Genomic DNA, 25,394 nt, shown 5'->3' with positions numbered 1-25,394 from the left:
CCACGTCCCGTCCCCCCCCCCCAAAATATTGAGCACCAGCTGCCGCTTGTCAGGTTCTGGTGTGGATTAACCAGAGCAGTGGTAATAGATCTGCAGTTTTAGGATAATGCCTTTTTATTAAGACCACAGAACACAATAACTGCATGACTGTGAACAAACTCTCTAACAAGCTGTGACACCACAAAAATGTTCGACTGACAGAATATGTGATCTACAGCTACCTAGATCTTTAAGTGTCATGCCAACATAATAATAAGTCTTGAAGTGACCCTCACCAGTAGTTTCTTTTTCTGCCAGTGCATCACTCATGTTTCACCGATTTTCAGAGAAAGCAATGCATAATAAAATTCTGGATCTCCTTCTCCCTAAAGAGTGGTTTCATGAATTCTGCAGATTACATCATTGTATTGGCTCCAATGAAGACTGGCTATATACACTGGGTACATCTACACCTATTATCGAATACCAGCGATGATTTTTTTCTTTCTGGTAAAGTTTTCAAGCCTATGTTGTAATATTAATTTACAGCATCCATATGAAGAGTTGGATTTAAATGCATTTTGCAGCTTTCTTTTTCTGTTCTCTGGGCAACATTTATTGGAGCTATTAGACAAATACAAATTTTCAATTAGCTAATCTGGAAACATTACAAGCGTGTACACTATATTACTAAATTGTAAAGAGAAATCTCATGAGCACATAAAACTGTTAGAAGTACCGGACTTTCTTGCCAGCAAATGCATCGGGAAATGCTGTGTGAAAATGTACATTGTCAAGAGTCCAAAAAACAACTGGATTGTGACCACACAGAGACTTTCTTTGCTCTATTCACTTGGTCCAGGTTTTATTGTAGTTGAACCGCTTTGCACCATCTGTTTAAATCAGGCCTCACATGTCACCATCTAATTGTGTAATCTGGTTTAGATCTACCAACAACTAGAGCTGGCTGTACATGTATTGGAATTGTGATCCATGTGTAGCCCCCTCTGTTCAACAGGAGCCGGTCGCACATGCAGCCAATGGGATGCAGCACTGATCAGTTTATTCTGACAATGGGGGAGTCCCTCTGTCAAAATACAAAGACACAGCAGAGGCGATTTCCCCATCCGCCTCAAATGTGTGGATGGAGAAAATCGGCCCAGTTTTTTTAGGTCAGTCGGCTAACTAAACAAAAAAACCTGAGCCATGTATGGCCAGCTTAAGATGTTTGGAGGCCTGACTGGATATAAACGATTTTTTTTTTTTTAGGTAAGCCATTATGCTAAAAACGTGTATAGGAGATTCTACATATATTGTTCAATCAGATTCCAACATATGTAACCAGTTTCAATTGGGAAGCTTTTTACTAAATAATTTACTTATCTCAGACAAATTAAGTATATACTAAGGCCCGGATTCACAAAACACTTACGCGGACGTATCTCGAGATATGCCGCGTAAGTGTAAGTATGCGCCGTCGTATCTGTGCGCCGTGCCCACAAAACTAGATACGCCTGAAAATAGGCTTCATCCGACTGACGTAACTTTCCTATGCCGGTGTATCGTTGGCGCATATTTACGCTGGCCGCAAGTGGTACTCCCATTGATTTCCTATTCACCTATGCAAATGAGGGAGATTCACGAACGTACTTGCGCCCGGCGCATAATATACGCGGTTTGCGTAAGTCGTACGTCCGGCGTAAAGTTATTCCCCATATAGGAGGCGCAAGTCATGCAAAGGTATGGACCAGGGAACACAAGCCGTCGTATTTTACGTTGTACGTGAATAGGGCTAGGCGTAGGTTACGTTCACGTCGTAGGCAGTGATTCGACGTATCTTAGGCAGTTGTTTTGACGTGATTCTGAGCATGCGCACTGGGATGCGTCCACGGGACAGCGCATGCGCCGTACGTTACTCGTAACTTTATGACGCTCAGTCCTTCATTTACATGGGGTCACTCCTCATTAGCATGGCTCACGCCCACTGTCACCTACGCTGGCTTACGCTGAGGAAACCCAGCGTATGTTTAACAGCGACTGGGGGCGAGTGCTTTGTGAATACTGTGCTTGCCTCTGTGTGCTGCGTCGGCGTAGCGTATATTCGATACACTACGCTGGCATAACTATGCGCCAATGTATGTGAATCCGGGTCTAAGTATATACTGTATATATACAGGTATATAATATATATATATATATATATATATATATATATATATATATATATATATATATATATATATATATATATATGTCTGCCTGTATTTCTTAGCATTGGGGACACCATTGATCCTGACCAAATCTCCAATTTCATTTGCGTTGACCACTATTATAAGCAACACCTACCTGTAGGGTCAAGAAACAACTGATCCCATGTGACCTTCTTCAATATGGAGGTACAGAAACCCACTTACAGTTTCATGTAGCAGACTTACCGCTTGCACACAATATGCACCCTTACTTGCAGGTGCAACAAAGCTAATATCTGCATCAGGCTTATCTTCTTATCTCAGGACTCATCTCTTCACAGCTACATTGTCATGCAATTTGTGCAATTCAAGTCGCATCTGAAAATGCACTAGTGTGAACCAGGTCTAAATGTTCTCATTAAATACGTTGTATATGATACTACACCACAACATCATCTCTGTGACTATTGCACATATTTTCAAGTAATCACACTAAGTATTATTCAGCTCATGTGTCTTATTCACTCTTATGTTGCCTGTATCAGGGCAACAGAACAGGACTAGTGGGAACTCCTCCTAGGGGGATCCTGTAATCTTCACAACAATATACACTTACTGACTGATAACAGTCAGCACAGGCAGAGACAACAGAAAGGTATAAGCAGACAATTCTGGCAAGATCAACAAGTGTTTTTGGCAAGTTCATTGATGGGGTTTAAATATTCTTTAAAGGTATATTCTCATTCATGCAATGGAAAGGTAAGTTAGCAGCTTGTTCACTTTATAGTAAATGTTGGTAAATGTTGGTAAATAAAATAAAATTGAAATTGATAATAAAATAGCTGTGGTCACAATGAAGTCACCACACAGGAAAGTTACAGATTGTTATGCTCTACCCCTAATGTGTTAATGCAGGGGTGCTCAGCCTGTGGCCCTCGGAGCCCTCTGATGTGGCCCTCTACCTCCAACCAGGGAAGTGCTCTAGGATGTTGGGTTGGCAAGCCTAGATCGAGATCAACGGGTTGCTGACCCGCCATCCCAGAGCCTCAGAGTACATGGAGCCTGCTTAGACAACAGAGGAAGCAGGCGACTGTGGAGGGAGCAGGAGCCACATAAGCTTCCTCTGTAGCACCGGCTCCTGTCCCAGATGGAGTGATATCAAATGCTCTGCAACCTAGAGAGTGATGCCAGCAGAAGCTGGAAGAGGAAAAGGTAAGTGTATTAAATATCACCTACAGCACACTGGACTTTTGCCATGGGCAATATTAGTACTTATAAAAAAGGGTTTATAGGCTCCTTTCACACATACTTTCAGTGCTGTGCACCTGAGGCTTTCCTGCGGGTTAGCTGCATTGAACCATAGACTTACTATTATATCCTGTGGGTCTGGTACGCTTTCTGAAGATGCACAACACCCACAAGATATATTACAAGTCTATGGCAAAGCGCAGATAACCCGCGGGAAAGCCTCAGGTGCACTATGCTGCACCTGTAGTGCGGGTAAACCGCAGCACATCAGTGTGAAAGCAGCCTTATAGGGGTCTCTGGACAGTAAGGGCTCATTTACATTTGTGGTTTGGGGAGGTAAAACCCCACAGTTCATTGTGGCCCATGACCGGTTTGCAAATAACTTAAGTGGCCCTCGCTCTTCAAAAGATTGAGCAACCCCTGTGCTAAGACATATATACATTGACACAACTACTGAAGTGTCCTTCAACAGAACAAAAAAGTTCTCACCTATTTTCACAATGTCGGTGAGTCAAGGTATTGCTCTTTTTGCATCTTTATCTGTTTACTGCGTATGCGCAAATGACTATAAAAACACATATGAACCTAAACGACCTTAGGCCCCGTACACACGATAGAATCCATCCGCAGATAAATCCCAGCAAATGGGTTTCTGCGGATAGATCCTATGGTGTGTACACGCCAGCGGATCTGTTTCCGCGGAGAAATCTCCTCTGGGATGGATTCCAGCAGATCGGATATTTGTTGTGCTGCACAACATATCCATCTGCTGGAATCCATTCCAACGGATGGATCCGCTCGTCTGTACAGACTTACCGGATCCATCCGTCCAAAGGGATTCCCCGCACGCGTCGTAATGATTTGACGCATGCGTGGAATTCCTTATATGACAGCGTCGCGCCCGTCGCCGCGTCATAATAGCGGCGACGGCGCGACACGTCATCGGCAGAGGATTTCAGCGGGGATTTCAATGCGATGGTGTGTACACGCCATCGCATAGAAATCCTCTGAAATCTTTGAGAGGATTTATCCGCGGATACGGTCCGCTGGACCGTATCTGCGGATAAATCCTCTCGTGTGTATGGGGCCTTACAAGCGGCTGAATTGTTGCAATATGCATTGACATGTTCCCCTAATGTTAATATCTACAACAAGCACGTATATGTCAGCAAGAGATAAACGCAAAGATCCTCTAAGCTATTTTCAAAATTTGCTTACACTGACATTTGCCTGCACATGGGTTATTAAAAGCAGCAAATTCTGCTAAATCAGAATTGTCCACAACACTGACCTTGTTCTTCCAAAGGCTCTGCCATCTTCACTGCTGTAAGAAGGCTGGTGTGTTATGGCACTATGTCTGACCTGTTCACTGAGGCTCATTCTATGTCGCTGACGTGTAGCATGTAAAGAATGAGTGTCGTATAACTGTAAAAACACAACACCCTCTTCTACACTAACGATCCTCTTGGTCCAAACAAAGACTGCAGTAGCTCTTTCTATATTTACAAATGTATTATCCAAGGGCATCTATGCCACTGCAGCTCCCAAAGGTTTTACCCCCTTCCTGACCAGGCCAATTTTTTGGAGATATGGCACTAAGTTACCGTAACTGACAATTAGTATTAGTATTAGTAGTGTGACGCTGTACCCAAATAAAATTTATGTTCTTTTTTCCCCCCACAAATAGAGCTTTCTTTCGGGGGTATTTGATCACCTCTGCGTTTTTTATTTTTTGCGCTATAAACAAAAAAAGACCGACCATTTCTGGAAAAAACAATACTTTCTGCTATAAAACATTTCCAACAAAAAAAATGTAAAAAATCTTATTTCTTCAGAAATTTAGGCCAATATGTATTCTGCTACATATATTTGGTACAACAAATTCCCAATAAGTGTGTATTGATTGGTTTGCGCAAAAGTTATATTGTCTACAAACTATGGGATAAATTTAGGGATTTTTTTTTATTACTAGTAATAGCGGAAATCAGCGATTTTTAGCGGGACTGCGACATTGCAGCGAACATATCTGACACTAAGTGACACTTTTTGGGGACCAGTGACACCAATACAGTGATCAGTGCTAAAAATATACACGGTCACTGTATAAATGACACTGGCAGGGTATGGGGTTAACACCAGGTGTGATTAAAAGGTTAAATATTTCCTATGTGTGCTTTAGGGGGAGTGCTTTGACTAAAGGAAAACAGAGATCCATGTTTCTGCTTAGCAGAAGCATGAGATCTCCATTTTCCTTTCTGGCAGAACAGTGTTCTGCCTTGTTTACATAGGCAAAACACATTCTGCCTCTCTACGTATGGCCGCCAGACCCGCGTATTGGCTCCTACTGCATCCTAATCACAGCGGGAGCAGGGATCTGGTGGCGTACGCACCCCAGAGCCGAAGAGGAGAATCACGTACAGGTATGTGATTTTGCGCTCCTGCTGCATTATATGCACATGGGGCGGTCCTTAAGCGGTTAAAGAAAGAGAAAAATAGACTACAGACTATCTGGAAAACATTTTAGGATAATTAAGCCGTTTCCTTCTTGACACAGAACATATTTACAAAAAGACTGCCTTAATTAGGGCTATGTTGCTTAGGAACTTACAGTAGAGAGATGAAAATTAAAGGGAACCTGTCATTATGTTAAATATATTGAGTTATTACATTCACAGAATCAACAACAAACAGGCACCATAAGGAATTTGCAGAATCAATGCTTATGTGAAATTCAAATCTTGAGTCAGGCAGTCTACAGAGTATTAGTTCTTTATGGAGACTACCAAGGATTGCACTGTGATGTTGTGGTGGGGGAAGAGGAGTACCAAGGCTTGACTGGAGCCTGGTTTGAGATTTTACATTTTACATGAACCCAGTTAGGGCCACTTGTGCACCTCATAATACCCCTAAAATAAAGCCACGATTACATTTTTTTTTTAGTTTTGGACAGAGTGGAGAGGGATTGGAACCCCTGTCGGTTTTTATTGCTGTCTGTGCCCCTGTTAAGGAGAGTCACCCTCTCTATTTGTCCTGTTTACGATTATCATTGAAAGTGAAAGTAAAAAGAAAATCCCAATTTTTAGGTTGTCCAGAGAAAAGTAATAGATGGGAAATCTTCCAATGGGGACACTAGTTCTGGTAAGTTTGGGTCCACAAAAAAAAATCCTTTAATTTGCAGAGCTATCCTCTCACTTCCTGCTTGGCTATGGGACAGGAAGTGAAGGGAAATCTCTGCAATGGGACAGAGGAGAATGGAGAATGCAGGAGGCAGCCATCTTGGCTTGGTCTGGATCTGTCCAGAAGGTCGGTGATTGGCTGATGCAACAAAAAAGGAGAGTGTGTCTGAAACTTGCTGACATAAAAGGCAGGCAGACATCCCAAGTCTCTCGCTAGCCTTTGGCTGGGGGCTCTCAGACACCCACAAGGTGGGCCTGTCACTCAGCCATAGACAGAAGACAGAGCAGCCCGAGTGGCTGAATGGAGTACGGCTGCTCTGTCTGTGGCTGAGTGACAGGCGGATATAAGGTGCTACAAGCTGAGGCAGGTGGGGGAATTCAGCCTGCTTTGGCTGTTGCATGGGTACTTTTTTTGGTTCGGCCAATTCAGCAGGGAAGGAGGGGATTGGGCAGAGACCCTTGGCCCCAGAAGCCAGACCCCAGGACCAGCAGCCCAGCTCCAGCAGCCAGACCACTGGCCTCAGTAGCTAGACCCCGAGACCAGCAGCCCAGCTCCAGCAGCCAGACCCCTGGCCCCAGCAGCCAGACCCCAGGACCAGCAGCCCAGCTCCAGCAGCCAGACCCCAGGACCAGCAGCCCAGCTCCAGCAGCCAGACCCCAGCTCCAGCAGCCAGACCCCAGGACCAGCAGCCCAGCTCCAGCAGCCAGACCCCAGGACCAGCAGCCCAGCCCCAGAAGCTGTGTGATCAGGCTGCAATTCATGGGCACTGGTAAGGCTGCGCCCCCCCCCCCCCCCCATGAAGTGTCACCTCCCTGAAATTAGTTTTTGCAGGTTGGGATGTCTGGGCAGGGGGCAGGCAATAAGGCTAGCAGGTTTTTGGAAAATGGCTGAGCAGCTGACTGAACGGAAGCCTGCTATAGCTGATCACAATCGGGTGGGACCTGAGAGAAGTAAAGAGACTGCTCTTCACGCAGGACCTTGCCTCAGAGACTGAGATCCTTCTCCCCGAGAGGGTTATCAGACTAGATAGAGCACTTCCACCACTTGTAGGGAAGGAAATAAGAGCTTGTCTCAGCAAGGCTAAAGAGTGAAACCAAAACAACTCTTTTCTTGTCTGAGGCCTGGAACTCTTACCAATAGGCAGGTAAGTAAAACGCCAGACTGTCCACTTGAAAACAACCCTACATATGCCAAATATAGCTAAAACATGTTTTTACTCAAAGCAGAGTATTTCTCCCTTAATACCATTGCTTATTTGCTATTTCTAGTGAGCTAGGCAGTAAAATACACAACATAATTCTGTCACAGAAGGTTGTGCAGATGTGTTCTCTATCCTGATCCTGAACCAGGGTTCATGCACAGCACAAGGCAGGTTAGGCCACAGGCTTACAGCATTACTTTTATCACTTCAGATAAGGCTTCCGACTGCTATGGAAGGTTTTCAGACAGACAGCCTGGCCATAATACTTGAGGGGAGGAAGAGAGGCTCTGATACTGATTCTACATCCATCAAGCCCCCAGCATCAATAGAAAGTGCTGGAACATTCAAATTCACAAATTTTCATGTCCTGCAAAGCTCACCCAGAGAAATTATCAGAAGATATTTAATTGGGCATTTTATAACCTCTGGGCACATGCATTTTAATGTTAAAAAAAAAAAATATATATATATATATATATATATATATATATATATATATATATATATATATATATATATATATATATATATATATATATATATATATACATACAGTAAATTATATTATTTAATTGTCTTTTATTGCATATTTTCATAAATCCTTCAGGTAGTTGCACTGGTTATTTTTAACACTACCTTAAAGGAAATGTAGCAGTAAAAAGTGTCGTTAAGAGATTATTGACGTGCTTAAAGTAATTGTAAAGGCAAATTATTTAAAAATATAAAAAAAAATATAATATTTACCTTCTCTGTGCAATGGTATTGCAAAGCACAGTCTCTTACCACCTCTTCTGGAGTCCTCCACTGGCAATCTCCACTCCTCCTTTCCTGTGGTTGCCCCCTCAGCAAGCCATAGGCTGAGGGGGCACCCATGCAGGTGCTCTCCTAAGCCTGGCTGTGTGTGTGTCCGTAGACACACAACGTGGCTCGGCCATGCCCCCTGTTTAGAATTTGACTGACAGAAGCAGGAGCCTATGGCTCCCACTGCCTCAGAGTTACCTGTAAGATTAGGAGGAGAGGGAAGTGATGCTGCAGATGGGACAGTTCTGGATCAGTGGAGGAGTCAGGTGTTTAGGGATGAATGGGTGACAAGAAGTGTGGGGATTTTTACCCTAATTCAGAGAATGCGTTAAGGTAAAAAGCTTTGTGACTTACCTTTACCTGTGTCCCTTAACTAAACATTCTTTGCTAAAAGTTGTCTTTTCTTATCTTAGCGGGTTGGGAGCATGTGGTCCACAGAGTGCAGGGAATAGGAGTAGGTAACAAACAGAAAGCAGGGATCAAGAGTATGTGACATAAACAATGCAGGATTCAGCAGTAAGTAACGCAAAGTGTGCAGGAGTGTAGGGGTCAGGAAAATGTAATGCACAGAGTGCAGAGGTCAGGGGTATTTAAAGCGGAGGTTCACCCGTACATGACTCGTTTTCCCCTTAGCTTCATGCTCGTTTTGTCTAGGGGAATCGGCTAGTTGTTTTAAGATATGAGCTGTACTTACCGTTTACGAGATGCATCTTCTCCGCCGCTTCCGGGTATGGGCTGCGGGACTGGGCGTTCCTATTTTGATTGACAGTCTTCCGAGAGGCTTCCGACGGTCGCATCCATCGCGTCACGATTTTCCGAAAGAAGCCGAACGTCGGTGCGCAGGCGCAGTATAGAGCCGCACCGACGTTCGGCTTCTTTCAGCTACTAGTGACGCGATGGATGCGACCGTCGGAAGCCTCTCGGAAGACTGTCAATCAAGAAGGAACGCCCGCTCCCGAAGACCCATACCCGGAAGCGACGGAGAAGATGCATCTCGAAAACGGTAAGTACAGCTCATATTTTAAAACAACTAGCCGATTCCCCTAGACAAAACGAGCATTAATCTAAGGGGATTGTTTGAAAAAATAGTTTAATGGGTGAACTCCCGCTTTAATGCACAGACTTCATAAGTTAGGAGTAAGGTATGTAACACAAAACCCAGCATTCAGAGTGCAGTTGTTAGGTGTTTAGTAATTACAGCACAAGGTATAGAGTACAGCAGTCTGAGATATGTAACATACATCACAGTTTACACTTTGTAACAAACACTGTGTATTACATGACGCCGACCACTGAACTTTGTAAATTGCATACTCTTGATTGCTGCACACTGTATAATTGTTGAATACCAATGACTGCTGTGGTCCCAGCACAGATTGAAGTGTTCAGGAAGACTAAACACAGCACCAAGTGGAGCGTTTAGGAGTTTGCAACATGCCGTGCTGCTTTCATGGCACCAAATTAACCACCCCATAGGCAGAAAACATTTTTTCTCTTTCTTCCTAAAGCAAAACTGCTCCCACCACAGGCACAAATTCACCCAACAAAAATCTTCCCCATCAACCACAAATTCCCTAAACAACTATCTCCCTATATCCCCCACAGAAAAAATCCCACCACTACGTCCAAAGCAAGGGTACTTTGTACTTTTTAAATTCCCCAAAAATATTCTCACCCCTCAGAAATAATCTCCTCCATAAGGAAAACTTAATTACCAACAAAAATGGCCACTAGCACAAGTCTCTTTCCTCCCTTATCCCCTCTTCCAAGCAAGAATACCACTATCACACATTTCCCCTCTCCATCATCTTTTCCCAAGGAAAAAGCACACCTGGCAGAAGTAAAATTGCCCCCCCCCCCCCGTTCTGTTCAAGAAAACCCTCTCAAGAAATAATTACTCTTGCTCTGCATCCTTCAAAAGGATGCCTGCAATACACTTACCAGTGAAGGGAAGCCCTTCTAGGGCACAGAGGAGGACACCCAGGGCACATGTCCCAAACGCCCGGGCCAAGCAACCCCCTTGCTGTCAAATATCTAGCAATTTCACGATTATCAGAGTAAATCAGTGGCATATGTAGGGTATGGCAGCCATGGCAAGTGCCATGGGCGCCATATGAAGGGGGTGCTGTTGAGTGGCTGGGCAGCAAGGCACTTACCAGGGTCTGAGGCTTTATTCTTCCCTCCTCCCGAGCATAGGCAGGATCTCCTTTTCAGCACCTTTGCTAATGGACAATGGCAGCGCTATGCCTGCTGCGTTCAACCACAGCCCTCCCCTGTTCTCCCATTCCATCTGGTCGGAGTGGCACGCACAAAGAAGAAGAAGAAGGAATATCAGTTTCTCCCTCTCCTCTGTGAAAACTGGGGCCTTATATGATGAAGATTTCATCACTTCCAGTATTGGTTCTGCATTTACCTGGCCTTGGAGAGCAGAGGAGGGATCAGGGGTCTAATAACCCCCAGGTTTCTCTATAAATAGGATATGTCACCACACATGGTATCACAAGGGATGATAAATATTACTAGTTTTGTTAGCCATTTTTTGTTAAGGTTATCTGAAAGATGGGTTTCAAATGTTTCGACCGGGGCGCAGATTCAGTGCTTGCCATAGGTGCTATTTTCACTAGATACGCCTTTGGAGTAAATGCATAATATTTTGCTGCATATGGAGGTTGTAATGACTGAAATGGTTACATCCAATTGCTCTAAACAAAAGTAACACAAATATGGTTCCTGAGCCAAACCACTCAAAGTGGTGTCAGAGATGTTTTTGGGAGGTAAAAGAGAAGGGTGGCCACATAGCGTAAAATTGTAAAATAAAACATTTATTTTTAAAAACATCTCTGACACCACTTTGAGTGGTTTGGCTCAGGAACCTTCCTTTTTCAACACAAAGTTCCCCTTGAAGCCGTGTTCCATTAGAAGCATTTGATGATCATCATATTCAGCTGCCTGCTTCCATGACCCTGGATGAACACTTTAAAGCCTTTTTTGACTTCTGGCGACATATGTCCCCTTAAGTCCACCGATTCCAGTAAGCAGATTACTATACTGTTGGTGGTGGTCCAATCACTACAAGGACGTTACTACATTCCTTGGATTATATCCCTTCTCACGTGGTGGAATATATTTTACATGGACTTCAATTATTATTTTATGATCACGATATCACAGTGTTTATTCACATATCATGGTTTATTATTGTGATAATACACTCAATGTTACTATGTTGCAAGTATGAACTGTCACTGAGTTCCTTCCGATATACACTATTTACCATCCAAGTATATTCTTACAATCTACTTGGTTTAAGCACTACACTTTATTTTTTCCTCTAAACAAAAGTAAAATGTAATTATCAAATGTATATTACTACCATTGTGATTATGTGTCTCATGCAAACAATGTATATGTCATCTAGCTAATTTTTCATCAAGAACTACTGACTTATTGTTGATATGGTAAAACTATACACACACACACACACACACACACACACACACACTGCATACATCTGTTTGCCCATAGTAACATAGTCAATAAAACCAGTGGAGTCTTCATACAGTAGCAGCCTGTTCTGTACTCCCAAAATCCTTCTCTACTAATATAAAGATATTGCTCTGTAAGTGCAAAGGTTTTCTTTCATCCAGGTCATGGTATAACTAGTAACCACTATATTTCAAGGCTGTCCACGTGACTGGAAGTGTGAAAAGTTGTGAAAACACCTCAAAAAAGGTCAGAAGAGAACAAGGTATTTTTAAAGCAACCTCTGATGTAACCTCTTTGGTAATTATGTAAAACATGTTACAAAGCTGTCTTTTTAAACCCCATTTCATCTCTGATGATTCCATGTATTAGGAGATTCCAGGTGTCCCAGTAGATTACTTAGAAGCCCTGATGTAGAAGTTTCTTCTTTATTATTGGAGCACACAAGATTTAAATGAACTCGGCTATCAGGGGAAATAATGCTGGGAATTCATCCAAACATTTCCTGGACATCTTTTTGCAAGACAGCTTGTATACGCATCTAAGGTAAGCTTAGACACTCTCCAGCTGTTGCCAGAGGGCCAAGCCGAGCTTCCAAGTACTGTACAATGCTACATTTGCAAAGATTATCAAAGTACTGTACTGTCCAATGCATTACACAATTCTTATTTGTTTATGGATTTTACTTGTAACAGCAATAGGACAATCTCAATATTTTATGGAATTTTTGCAGAAATGCATATATCCCAGCTGTGTGAGTTGGAAAACCCTTTAGCACAAAGAGTATAAGCAAAAGATGCACCCCCTTCCATGACCCCACTTATGTGGCCCATGAGGAATTAATCAGCAAAACTGATTGGCTAAGCACAAGAGCTTTTTTGATCAATATGTTTCCTTAAGTGCCGGTTCACACAGGGGCAACCCGTCTTACAAAGTGACTATGCAAGGAGATCTGTACACGACGTAGAGAAGTCAATGCAAGTCGCCCTCAAGTCGTCTTAAAGTAGTACAGGAACCTTTTCTAAGTCGGAGGAACTTAAGTCGCTCCTATTAGAATGGTTCAATAGTACAGAACGAAGCACGACTTGTCAGGCGGCTAAGTCGCCTGACAAGTCGCCCCTGTGTGAACTGGCACTTAAGCTTCATGTCTATGAGCGTATTTAAAAAATCCTAACTCACCTTAATCTTTCTGCCAGGAGCTGGCAGAAAAATCAAGCCAAAAAATATTTTTTGGCAAGAAATTACACACGTTTACAGGTGTATAGCATTTGGAAGCATATCAGTGTAAACTCATTCTACTGGCCAGAATATTCATTTATTCTAGCCCCCGGCATGAATTTATTTGCATGCATGTGTTGGTGTGTGTAAACTATGGTGTTAAGCTCCTCTCCAAATGCAGGTTTGGAGGAATAAAAAAAGATAAGAAAAATGCCTTTAAAAGCATTTTTTCTGTCCATTTGCATGAGGACTTAGACCTTATTCACACAGAGCGATTACATCCGTGTCCTGTGCAGGGTCATGTTTTATAAGCACGAAGATGCACTGTATTCCAATAGACATGAATGGGACTGCCAGCATAGGGCTGCCCACAACACTTGTACATCCCCATGCTGTTACAATACAGCCCTGCACTGGGCACAGATGTATTTTTTATAATGTTAGAATATAAGAGTTTGTGTGACAGGTTTAATGTAGTGTCACATTAGAATTGTATTTATTGTAGAGGCCTACACATCTGTCCAAAAGGACGGACAACTGGGAAGGAACGTGGGACAGAGGGAATTAGTTCCATAAGAGTGGCAGTCCTTCCACATGAGGGACAGTTGGGGTGTATGGAAATTACATAAAATTCTAACCTGCAAGCACCACTGACAGTTTACATATAGTACATTTAATCACACCTTATTTGGTTAAAGTATAACTAGAGGCAGAATGTAGAGGGATTAGAACACAGGTTAGGCTTTTATGACTGTCTGTGTCCCCCGTTCAGCCTCTCTATTTTTCATGGTGACTGTTATCACCAAGAGTGAAAGTGAAAGAAAATCCCAAATTTTGGGGTGCCACCAGAAAAGGAATAGAGGGAAAGTCTTTGAATGTGTGGACAAGAAGGGATTCCCTCACTTTGGAGGAATTTTCTCTTCTTCTTTTTCCTATTTTGGCTATAGGACAGGAAACAAAGTTACATTTTCCCACTGGGACACAGGGGTTATGACCCTCCCTTATTCAAAATGTAAAAAAAAAAAAAAAAAAAAATGCCTGCCTTTAGTTCTACTTTAAGACACCAGAAAATATTTAACATAAACTGTAGTTAAGATTTCTTTATTTGTATAACTGCATAACATGTATAACTGTTGAAGAATACATAAGAGACAAAGTAAACAAATACAAAAGAGTTAATAAATGCTGAGTATAAAAATATTCTTCAAATAAACCCTAGTGTACTATGGTACTTTGTTACATAGTTAGTTACATAGTTACATAGTTAGTCAGGTTGAAAAAAGACACAAGTCCATCCAGTTCAACCACAAAAAATAAAAAAACAAAAATAAAAAACACAGTAAAATCCTATACACCCAACTCCATTCCCACAGTTGATCCAGAGGAAGGCAAAAAACCCCAGCAGAGCATGATCCAATTTGCTACAGCAGGGGAAAAAATTCCTTCCTGATCCCCCGAGAGGCAATCGGATTTACCCTGGATCAACTTTACCTACAAATCTTAATACTCAAGTTATATTCTGTACATTTAGGAAAGAATCCAGGCCTTTCTTAAAGCAATCTACTGAGCTGGCCAGAACCACCTCTGGAGGGAGTCTGTTCCACATTTTCACAGCTCTTACTGTGAAGAAACCTTTCCGTATTTGGAGGTGAAATCTCTTTTCCTCTAGACGTAAAGAGTGCCCCCTTGTCCTCAGTGTTGACCGTAAAGTGAATAACTCAACACCAAGTTCACTGTATGGACCTCTTATATATTTGTACATGTTGATCATATCCCCCCTTATTCTCCTCTTCTCAAGAGTGAATAAATTCAGTTCCTCTAATCTTTCCTCATAGCTGAGCTCCTCCATGCCTCTTATCAGTTTGGTTGCCCTTCTCTGCACTTTCTCCAGTTCTCCGATGTCCTTTTTGAGAACTGGTGCCCAAAACTGAACTGCATATTCCAGATGAGGTCTTACTAATGATTTGTACAGGGGCAAAATTATATCTCTGTCTCTGGAGTCCATACCTCTCTTAATACAAGAAAGGACTTTGCTCGCTTTGGAAACCGCAGCTTGGCATTGCATGCCATTATTGAGCTTATGATCTACCAAAACCCCCAGATCCTTCTACACTACAGATCCCTCCAGTTGTACTCCTCCTAGTATGTATGATGCATGCATATTCTTAGCCCCCAAGTGCATAACTTTACATTTATCTACATTAAACCTCATCTGCCACTTAGTCGCCCAATTAGACAGAGCATTGAGGTCGGCTTGTAAATTGGAGACATCCTGCAAGGACGTTATTCCACTGCATAGCTTGGTGTCATCTGCAAAGACAGAAATGTTACTTTTGATCTCAGACCCAATATCATTTATAAATATATTGAAAAGTAAGGGTCCCAGCACTGAACCTTGGGGTACACCACTGATAACATTGGACCATTCAGAGTAAGAATCATTAACCACGACTCTCTGAATTCTGTCTTTCAGCCAATTTTCTATCCATTTACAAACTGATATATCCAATCCTGTAGACCTTACCTTACACATGAGCCGTGTGTGCGGAACTGTATCGAACGCTTTTGCAAAATCCAAATATATCACGTCCACAGCCACGCCTCTGTCCAGGGTTTTACTTACCTCTTCATAAAAGGAAATCAGGTTTGTCTGACAACTTCTGTCTTTCATGAATCCATGTTGTCTGCTGCTTAAATAGTTTTTTTCCTGCAAGAACTCATCCATGTGGTCTTTTATTAAACGTTCCAGTATCTTCCCAACTATAGAAGTTAGACTAACAGGTCTATAGTTACTTGGTAAAGACTTTGTTCCCTTTTTAAATATGGGCACCACATTGGCCCTGCGCCAATCCAGTGGTACTATTCCTGTCTTTAATGAGTCCCTAAATATTAGATACAGGCACAGAGCACTTGATGAAAACAAAAAAACATGCTTTTTTAATGGAAAAGCCTCTTTTACTAACCCTAATGCTGCGTACACACGATCGGAAATTTCGTCAAGAAAACCGTGGATTTTTTTCCAACGGAATTCTGGCTCAAACTTGTGTTGCATACACACGGTCACACAAATGTTGTCTGAAATTCCGACCGTCAAGAACGTGGTGACGTTCAACACTACAACAAGCCGAGAAAAATGAATTTCAATAATTCTGAGCATGCATTTAATTGATTCAGAGCATGCGTGTTTTGCCTGTTTTGCGTCGAAATTGCATACAGACAATCGGAATTTCCGACAAGAACTTTTCTTGTCAGAAAAATTTTGAACCAGCTCTCAAATTTTTGCTGTCGGAAATTCCGACAGACAAGGTCTGATGGAGCCTACACACGGTCGGAATTTCCGACCAAAAGCTCACATCAAACTTTTCTTGTCGGAATTTCTGACTGTGTGTATGCGGCATAAGGCTTAATGTGCACGGGACGTTTTAAACCTCTCTTGATAGATAGTAATCGATGTTTAAAAACTTCTGTTTGCCGCGTTTACAAGCTGTTACAGGCATTTGGCATTTCAAATGCCTCTGAACATCTGTCCTGAACGCATTTTTTGCTTTCCAAAAAATGATTCTAAACGCAACTGCCTAGAAACCACTATAAACTACTCTGTGTTTGTACTGGTAAGATAACATAGAGGAGAGTTCAGGGGCAGCTGGAAAAAAACACCCGAGAATTAAGGTTGCCTATGATCTCTGCTGCTGATCTTAGGGGAATGCTAATGGGGACCCAAATGTAGGGGGGGGGCTCTCATGGGGACCCTGATGTAAGGGAGGATCCTGATCAAGAGCCCTAATGTAAGGAGGGACCTTGATCAAGACACTGATGTAAGGGGGGACTCTGGAGTAAGGAGACATGTAGAATATTGCTGCAGCATACATTCTGGTAGATGGCCTGAAGTAAATACGTGCTATAGCAACTAATACCTGGAAATCGGTGTCAGCACAACTGAAATCATTTATTTCCAGCACACCATGGATCTTCAAAATACTGTCCAATGTTACTTTGAAGACCCATGATGTGCTGGCAATATATGCCTTAACTTCTGATGTAAAGGGGACATAGGGACCCTGATGGGAATTTTTTTAGGTTCAGAAAATGTTTGTAAAATATATCATGTGGCCTCATACTGAAAAGTTTGGAGACCACTGAAGTAGGTTAACCACTTGCTTACTGGGCACATATACCCCTCTCCTGCCCAAGTGAAATTTCAGCTTCCGGCACTCCGTCGCTTTAACTGACAATTGCGCGGTCGTGCGGCGTGGCCCCCAAACAAAATTGACGTCCTTTTTTCCCCACAAGTAGATCTTTCTTTAGGTGGTATTTGATCACCTCTGCGGTTTTTATTTTTTGCGCTATAAACAAAAAACGACAATTTTGAAAAAAAAATACAATATTTAATAAATATCCCAATTTAAAAAAAAAAAAAAACATTTTTTTCAGTCTAGGCCGATACGTATTATTCTACATATTTTTGGTAAAAAAAATAAATAAAAAAAAACGCAATAAGTGACTGGTTTGCGAAAAATTATAGCGCCTACAAAATAGGGGACAGAATTATTATTATTATTTTTTTTATTTTTTACTAGTAATGGCAGCGATCTGTGATTTTTATTGGGACGGCGACATTATGGCGGTACATCGGACACTTTTGACACATTTTTGGCACCATTCACATTTATACTGCGATCAGTGCTATAAAAATGCACTAATTACTGTATAAATGTGACTGGCATTGAAGGGGTTAACACTAGGGGGGTGAGGAAGGGGTTAAATGTGTATACTGCTTAGTGTTCTAACTGTGGGGGAAGGGGGGTGACTGGGGGAGGTGACCGATCTGTGTCCCTATGTACAAGAGACACAGATCGGTCTCCTCTCTCCCTGACAGCACGCTGTCTGTGAGAGCCGGCAATGAGAAATGATCTCATATGTTTACAAATGAGATCATCTCTCATTGGCCGCACAGATCGCCTACCAAACGGCCACTCCGTTTGGCCGTTCACGGCAATCTGTGCTTGGCTGTGTCCAAGGGACAAGGCCAGCACAGAGTTTCCCTGCTGCGCGCTCGGGAGCGCTTACAGGAAACGAGCAAAGGGGCGGACGTCAATTGACGTCCACTTGGATTTTCATGTCCGCGCTGTAGCCGTCATTCGGCTATAGCGTGGGCCTCAGGAGGTTAATGCAAACAAATTAAATGCAAAAAAAAGCAACAACCCTAATACCCAACACTGGAAACAAGTTCTTCTTAGTTTAACTGGTAAACCTCTCATTGTAACAAGGACTTTCATTTTTTGATGTTCTGCAGTTTATGGCCTTTTTCACAATGCACATCAATCATCTAACGTTTTAGGGAAAATAAAGTCGTTTGGTTTTATTTATGAAGAAAAGTGATATTTCAATGGAGGTGGTGTACAATCAACACTATTATTCTGGTGTATGGGAGCCGCAGCTCTCATATATTGGGCAAGTTCACCTCAATACACTCCGGAGTCATAACAAGTGCAAAAAAGCTTGGCTTCTAGCAGTAAATTGCAAATAGTTAATTGAAAAACACAGATTGAATTTAGTCCAGAATCTTTAAGAAAGATGCTGCCAAGATAAGATGGATCACTATATTTCTTTCTTTCAGTGGCACTAATGAGCAATTAAAGATATCCCACCTACCCCATCGGGAACAGAATCTGCTGCATCCTGCATGCTTCATTAAAAATAAATCATATCCTCTATATCCAAGTACTACATTTAGTGACTGGGCATTCCGAAGACAACCCCAAATCTTCCAGGGATTATAAACGTGCATATTTTACATTACATTAGCGGTTCTGCTTGCCTAAGACTATACGGAAACATAATGAACTATTCCAGTCATTTTAGTAATAAAACGTTCCAGTTGTAAAAATTATTGAACCACTTTAACCAAAATCAAGTTTAGTTGTGGTTAAAAACGAATGAAGTAGCCAGGCTATATAGGGATACACTACCATCTCCAGCGACCAATCACACACATTTTGGCAAACAAAGCAATATCCCTCTGCATTGCTTCCTTCACTAACTAGGCCTTGGATTTTGTGAAATGTAAACAATTTTATAGTAACAAACTGTGTTTCCACTGATGATATGGAATACAATTATTTACATCAGCTTTCTCATGGCTGATTACAACAAAACGAAAAGGACCTTTCTACATTGGTCTCAAGATGTGTGACAGTTGCAGAGGGTCACACAATACCACAAGTTTTTGTACCTATCATGTGCCCCGTTGATCTTATTTTACAAAGGTGATGGCAACCACTAGTGGTGTGTTTTTTCCTTGTATAGAGTAGGGAAGGGTAACAACCCAACAATTTATTTGTGCTGTATACCACTGAAGGAATTTCCTTTCACTTCCTGTCCCAAAGACACAAAAGCCAGTTAGAGGAAATCTGCCAAAATGAGAGGCATTCCCAGACAGTTGTCCCAGTAATAGGTGACAAATGGAAGATTTCGCCATACGATGCTACATGTTTTTGTAACTATGCTGGGTACCTATGATCTTATTTTAAAAAGGTGATGGTAACCACTAGTGATTTTTTACTAAGCCCACATATGTCCCAAAGCATGTGTATAGCCGATTGTTTCCCATATGTGACACAGGGTCAAAGTTTTCTAGTGAGTTCTGATTTGAAGGAGAGGCACAAGGCACCCAGCACACAGAATGCTTTTTTTGGGGGGCATTTTGAAGCATGGTGATTGTTTCGCAAGCATTTGCACTGTAAAAATTGGAGACACTTTGGGACTGGATATATGTTTTTTGAGTGCGTGCAAGATATGGACTTTGCAAGTATTTAGTATGATTCACAAATAATAGGATTTAAATACATGTTTTTTATTTTGAATTCTGTTGTTTTTCAAAAATATTTTAAGAATTTCCATAGTGCTGTCCATACACACATTGGAAAGCGCATTCTTTATTGTAGCACATATTGGACAGCTCAGCTGTAGGCACATAAGAATTGCTATTACATTTTATTTTATTTTTATTTCTATACAACTGTGGTGCAGGTAACACTATTCAGAAGTTCATGTTGGATTTTATACCATGTTCATTACAGTACTACCAAAAAAAAAATTGTTCCAAAATGGGAGAGGAGTGTGTCTGCAATAAGCAATCCACAAAAGAATGATGAAGGTCCACTTTAAACTAATGTGGTAATCAACACTGGCCACTAAAATGTTATTCAACTCCAAACAAGACTTCAATCCAGATAGTTTTTTTTGTATTTTTTTTACGTCTTGATTAGAGTTTGGGGGGTAGAACTCACGTTTCAATCCAGATAGTTTTTTTTTTTAAGTTTTGGATAGAATTTGGGGAGGGGGGGGTAGAACCTCTCACGTTTTTAATGCTAGAACCTCTCACGTTTTTAAGGCTATCTGGGACTTTGTTAGAGAGATTTCCGTTTGCTTCTTGTCCTACTAGCTATGGTTCACCAGACAGGAAGTAAAAGTTTACTTTCCCACAACAGCACAGGCAAAAATATTAATTTCTTGTTTGGTAGGGGAAGGCTATAAACCCTGTCAGATTTTTTTAGTTTTGTATAGCTTGATAGAGTTTTTTCAATGCTGAACCTACCTTTATTACATATTGTATGCCAATGGGTCACTGGGAACATTCTTGGGCATTTTGTACCTACCCATTGCTTTGTTTTTCTTATTTTTTTCTGAATGTAATGTTTTACCATTGTCTTTGGAAAACAATCAATAAAAACTGATTGAAATAGAAACCATATTCGATTTTTATTTGTCAGATTCACTGTTGTAAAAGTACCCTTAGAGTCGGTTCACACAGGGGCGACTTGGGATCCGACTCGAAGTCGCCCCAAGTCGCGCAACATGTCAAATTCCATTGAAGTGAATGAGAGCCGTCTTAATGTACACTACTGAAGTCGCTCTGACTTCAGAAAAGGTTCCTGTACTACTTCAATTCGACTTCTAGGCGACTTGTACCCATTGATTTCAATGGAAGTCGCCTCCAAGTCGGATCACTGTCTTAACGGAAGCAACTTTTCAGGAAGTAAAAATAGTTTTCTCTGCAAACCCTTCCCTCCCACAGAGCTGATTACTCTTTGATTGGCCACTGGCAAAGTCCTCTGTCATGGAGGCGACTTCAAGTCTCTCCAAGTCGCACTGTGGTTCACGCTCAAGTCGCGCTGAGGTCGCATCTCAAAGTCGCGCACAAAGTCGTGTTGCCCCTGTGTAAACCGGCTCTTACTTTCTGTCAGTTGAAACCATTGTAAGCAGAACAGGAAGTGTGGATACATTTCTCCATCAGAGCCCAAAACTTGAAAAATATGTTTGGCTTCACATACACTTTAAAGCTGAAGTTTAGCTAAGTATTATTTGTAGTCCTACAGCTTTAGTGACCTAGCTTACCTCGTTGTCCTGGAAGTTCATAGAAAGGAAGATGAGGAGGGTATGCCTACAGTGAAGATTTGTACAGGATCCAGCTGCCTACACACTGTGGGACATACTTCATTACAGGTTAGTAAAGCTTGATTAGAGATAATTGTATCTCAATAGGAAATCACCTTTAGACTAATGCCGCGTACACACGGTCGTTTTTTGTGATGAAAAAAAACTTCATTTTTTCTCATGAAAAAAACGACATTTTTCAAACTTCATTTTAAAAAACGAAGTTGCCTACACACCATCGTTTTTTCAAAATGCTCTAGCAAAGCGCGGTTACGTTCAGCACGTACAGCGGCACTTCACGCTCGCTTCATAACTTGCTTCTGAGCATACACGGGTTTAAAAACGTAGTTTTAAACGTCGTTTTAGCTACACACGGTGAATTTAAATGACACAAAAAACGACGTTTTGAAAAACGACATAAAAAATTGAAGCATGCTCGAATTTTTTTTGATTGTTTTTCAGAAGACTAAAAATGACGTTTTTTTTCATCACAAAAAACAACCGTGTGTACGCGGCATTAGGGGAATTCCAAATGATAGTTTATGCATAATTACGGAGAGCATAGACACACAAGGCCATCATAGTATGCTCTAAATTTAATACAGATTAATACCTCCCTTTATAGGAACGACAGTACCATGCCGACCCATGTCCCCTTGGTATATTTCTTAATGGTACAGTACTTTAAGATAAGCACATGGTAATATGTCATACATAGACAAATTCATAATCACCATTTTAGTTTCCACATCTATACTATATAACCACACTTTATATAATGTTTATAATTAGCACTTCTACTATTATATGTTTTGCATATAACGCTATAGATATATTTGCACTATGATGTATTATTCTGTGAGGATCATATTGTTACCCCTATACAAGCTGTACGGCTAAAAAGCATTTTCAGCCTCAACTTCAGCTTTAATATTGCAAATAGGCTAGTAATAGTACTAGTACCCATACTCATGGGGTGTCTGTCTGCTGTGATTTGTAGTGCCGTTTCCATTTTTTACCATTAAAAGCAACTTTTTAAGAATTTTGTGGAAGTGCGGCTGTCCAGTCTTTTCTCCGGTCTTTCCTTTATTACAGATGCTGGTGCCTACACCCAATGCTGAATGACGAATCATCTAGGGGTGCTGATATCAGTGCTGACAATCAAGTGTGCCTGTTGCGGAGATTTTCGCTCACTTGTTGCCCAAGCGACCAACATCACAGTGATGAGGAAGGGAGGGAAATATGGTCACTGAGAATACATAAAATGGTAAAAGCCTGGCAGAGATGTTACCCTTACCTATGTCTGTGTGGGTTTCCTCCGGGCACTCCAGTTTCCTCCCACACTTCAAAGACATGCTGGAAGATTAATAGGCTCCTGTCTCAATAAGTCCTAGTATGTGTTTGTATGAATGTGAGCTAAAGAGGTTGTAAACCCTCCCTGCATACATTGTACCTATAGATAAACCTAGAAAAGGCTTACCTATAGGTATTGTAAATATCTCCTAAACATGAGCCAATGATGTCATCGGCGCATGCACTCTGAATAAACGGCCACCCATGCTGTTTCTTCAGGAGCGAGTGCCATGACCAGCAGCTCTTGTGCGCATTCATGGGAGTGACATCCCGTGGCTCCGGCCAGTCACAGAGCCAGAGTCCGTGGCCCCGGAAATAAGATGGGCAAAGATGGATGCGTCCTGCAGCAGGGACGACGCAGGCTTAGTTTGCAGGAAAGTGTCACATAATGTGCTAGTATGCGATGCATACTAGAACATTATGCCTTTACTTTGCAGGGGAGGGAGAAGAAATTGAAAGCCTTTAATATGTAATATATACGTTCTGTTTCATTGATCATCCTTTACTGAACATAAAGGTAAATTCTGCCCGGGTTCGGGCTTAGGCTACCAATTATCTTACTTCATGCACATGGATCTGCTTCATGATGTGCAGTTTATGGACTTTTTCCTTTTACATTGTTACAGCTTGGAGAGCGATCTAGTTGGACTTAACTTCTCTATCTGAGCGGCACCTAAATTTTGTCTTTGTGCAAGCCATCTTTGGTCACATACGCGTTTATGTTACCTACCTATTCTACCTGCAATAGATATGCCAACTGCTGTATGGGTTTGATCAGGGCCGAATTTCCCACAAGGCCCCCGAGGCCAGGCCTCAGGGGGCAGTGGGTGAAGGGGCGGCGACTTCTCTGCTTTCGCGGCCGCCCCCCGCACTAACATAGCCCCCCCGCAGGTGGTGGCACAGTGTAATGTACTACTTTTCGCCATCCGCCGCCAGCAGCCATTTTCCAGAAGACCACAGACTAGTTATAATCGAGAAGGGAGCCTGCCGAGTGGCCATAGGTGTGCGCAGTCTATTGCATTAGGGTGTGCACCCCAAAGCTCAAACACACACAACTGATCACTTACAATGTTCATTCAGAAAGGGAAGGGGATGGTTAATTACATATTTACCGGCCCCTTCCTCCACTCATCCTAAAACATCCTTGCAGCAACAGCCGACGGGAGAGGAGGGAGGCTGTTAGCACTGCAGGGGGAAGGAGGGAGCCAGGAAAGTAAGGGAAATCTGTGGTGTGAAGGGTAATTTGGGTGTGCCTGGGCACACCTGGCACACCCTGTGCGCACACCTGGCACACCCTGTGCGCACACCTATGCGAGTGGCTACAATAGAAATGGTGCTGCGGCACCGCCCACCCCCCCACCCCTGGTCTGTCTGTCTGTCATCTGTGACCTATTGTAGAAAGGGGTGGCGGGTGGGCGGTGCTGCCGCTCAATTCCTATTGTAGCCACTCGGCAGGCTTCCTTCTTGTTTATAACTCGTCTGTGGTCTTCTGGAATATGGTTGCCTCTAATTTGTTCCCCCTCAGCCTTCAGTAATGGTGGCAGAGACACTGCTGCTGCCTGCAAGGGGGGGGGGGGACACCTGAGATGTAAGGAAGAACTCTGCTGGCTGGGGACAGTGACACCTGAGATGTAAGGAAGCACACCGCTGGGGACAGTGACACCTGAGATGTAAGGAAGCACTCTGCTGGTTGGGGACAGTGACACGTGAGATGTAAGGAAGCACTCCGCTGGCTGGGGACAGTGACACCTGAGAGGTAAGGAAGCACTCCGCTGGGGACAGTGACACCTGAGATGTAAGGAAGCATTCCGCTGGCTGGGGACAGTGACATTAGGGCTCCCACTCATTCTGCATTATGGTGAGTTGAACTATTTAATTTTATAATACATTGTAATAATAGATGAGTCTGTGATGGGGGATCTTTTATGGGGGGCTTTGTGATGGATGACCTTATATGGGGGCTTTTTGATGGGGGGAATCTGTGATGGGGGATCGGCGGCTGTCTTGCTCCTCCTTGCAAGTACTAACCCCCTTCATGTGAGCTCTCTCGCATATGGGTTAGTTCTTGCTGGCGTGTTCCCGTTATTACGTCGGTGGCTATAGCTGCCGACTGTATCACTTGGCCCCTGTGTGTGTGTGGGGGGGGGCGGCATTGAAGGACCCGGCCTTGGGGCGGCACAGGGAGTAAATCGGGGCCTGGGTTTGATATATGCTGTGTGTTATAATTTTTTTCAACTTTTTCACGTTTGAATTAAAACACTTTTTCCCACACCAGTTAAAAAAGTTATGGGTGGAATTTTACTTGTGTT

The 25,394-nt window shown here is 42.4% G+C and overlaps 1 protein-coding gene across 2 annotated transcripts in view; it reads right to left on the bottom strand.

The window, feature by feature from the left end:
- FGF12 (fibroblast growth factor 12) overlaps positions 1-25,394 on the bottom strand; it is a 614,009-nt gene that overhangs the window by 478,754 nt on the left and 109,861 nt on the right. Inside the window, exon 1 of one of the 2 annotated variants that reach the window (XM_040349557.1) lies at positions 4,708-4,794. The exons of the other annotated variant lie outside the window; for it this stretch is intronic. Within the exon in view, the coding sequence (XP_040205491.1) occupies positions 4,708-4,732 (25 nt within the window). The 5' untranslated portion in view covers positions 4,733-4,794. Of the gene's footprint in view, positions 1-4,707; positions 4,795-25,394 lie in introns of those variants that run through there. 2 annotated transcript variants of the gene reach the window in all.

Source organism: Rana temporaria, chromosome 4 (genome assembly GCF_905171775.1).
Source record: "Rana temporaria chromosome 4, aRanTem1.1, whole genome shotgun sequence".
In the NCBI taxonomy this organism is placed as follows: domain Eukaryota; kingdom Metazoa; phylum Chordata; class Amphibia; order Anura; family Ranidae; genus Rana; species Rana temporaria.
This window is presented reverse-complemented; position numbering and strand designations above follow the sequence as displayed.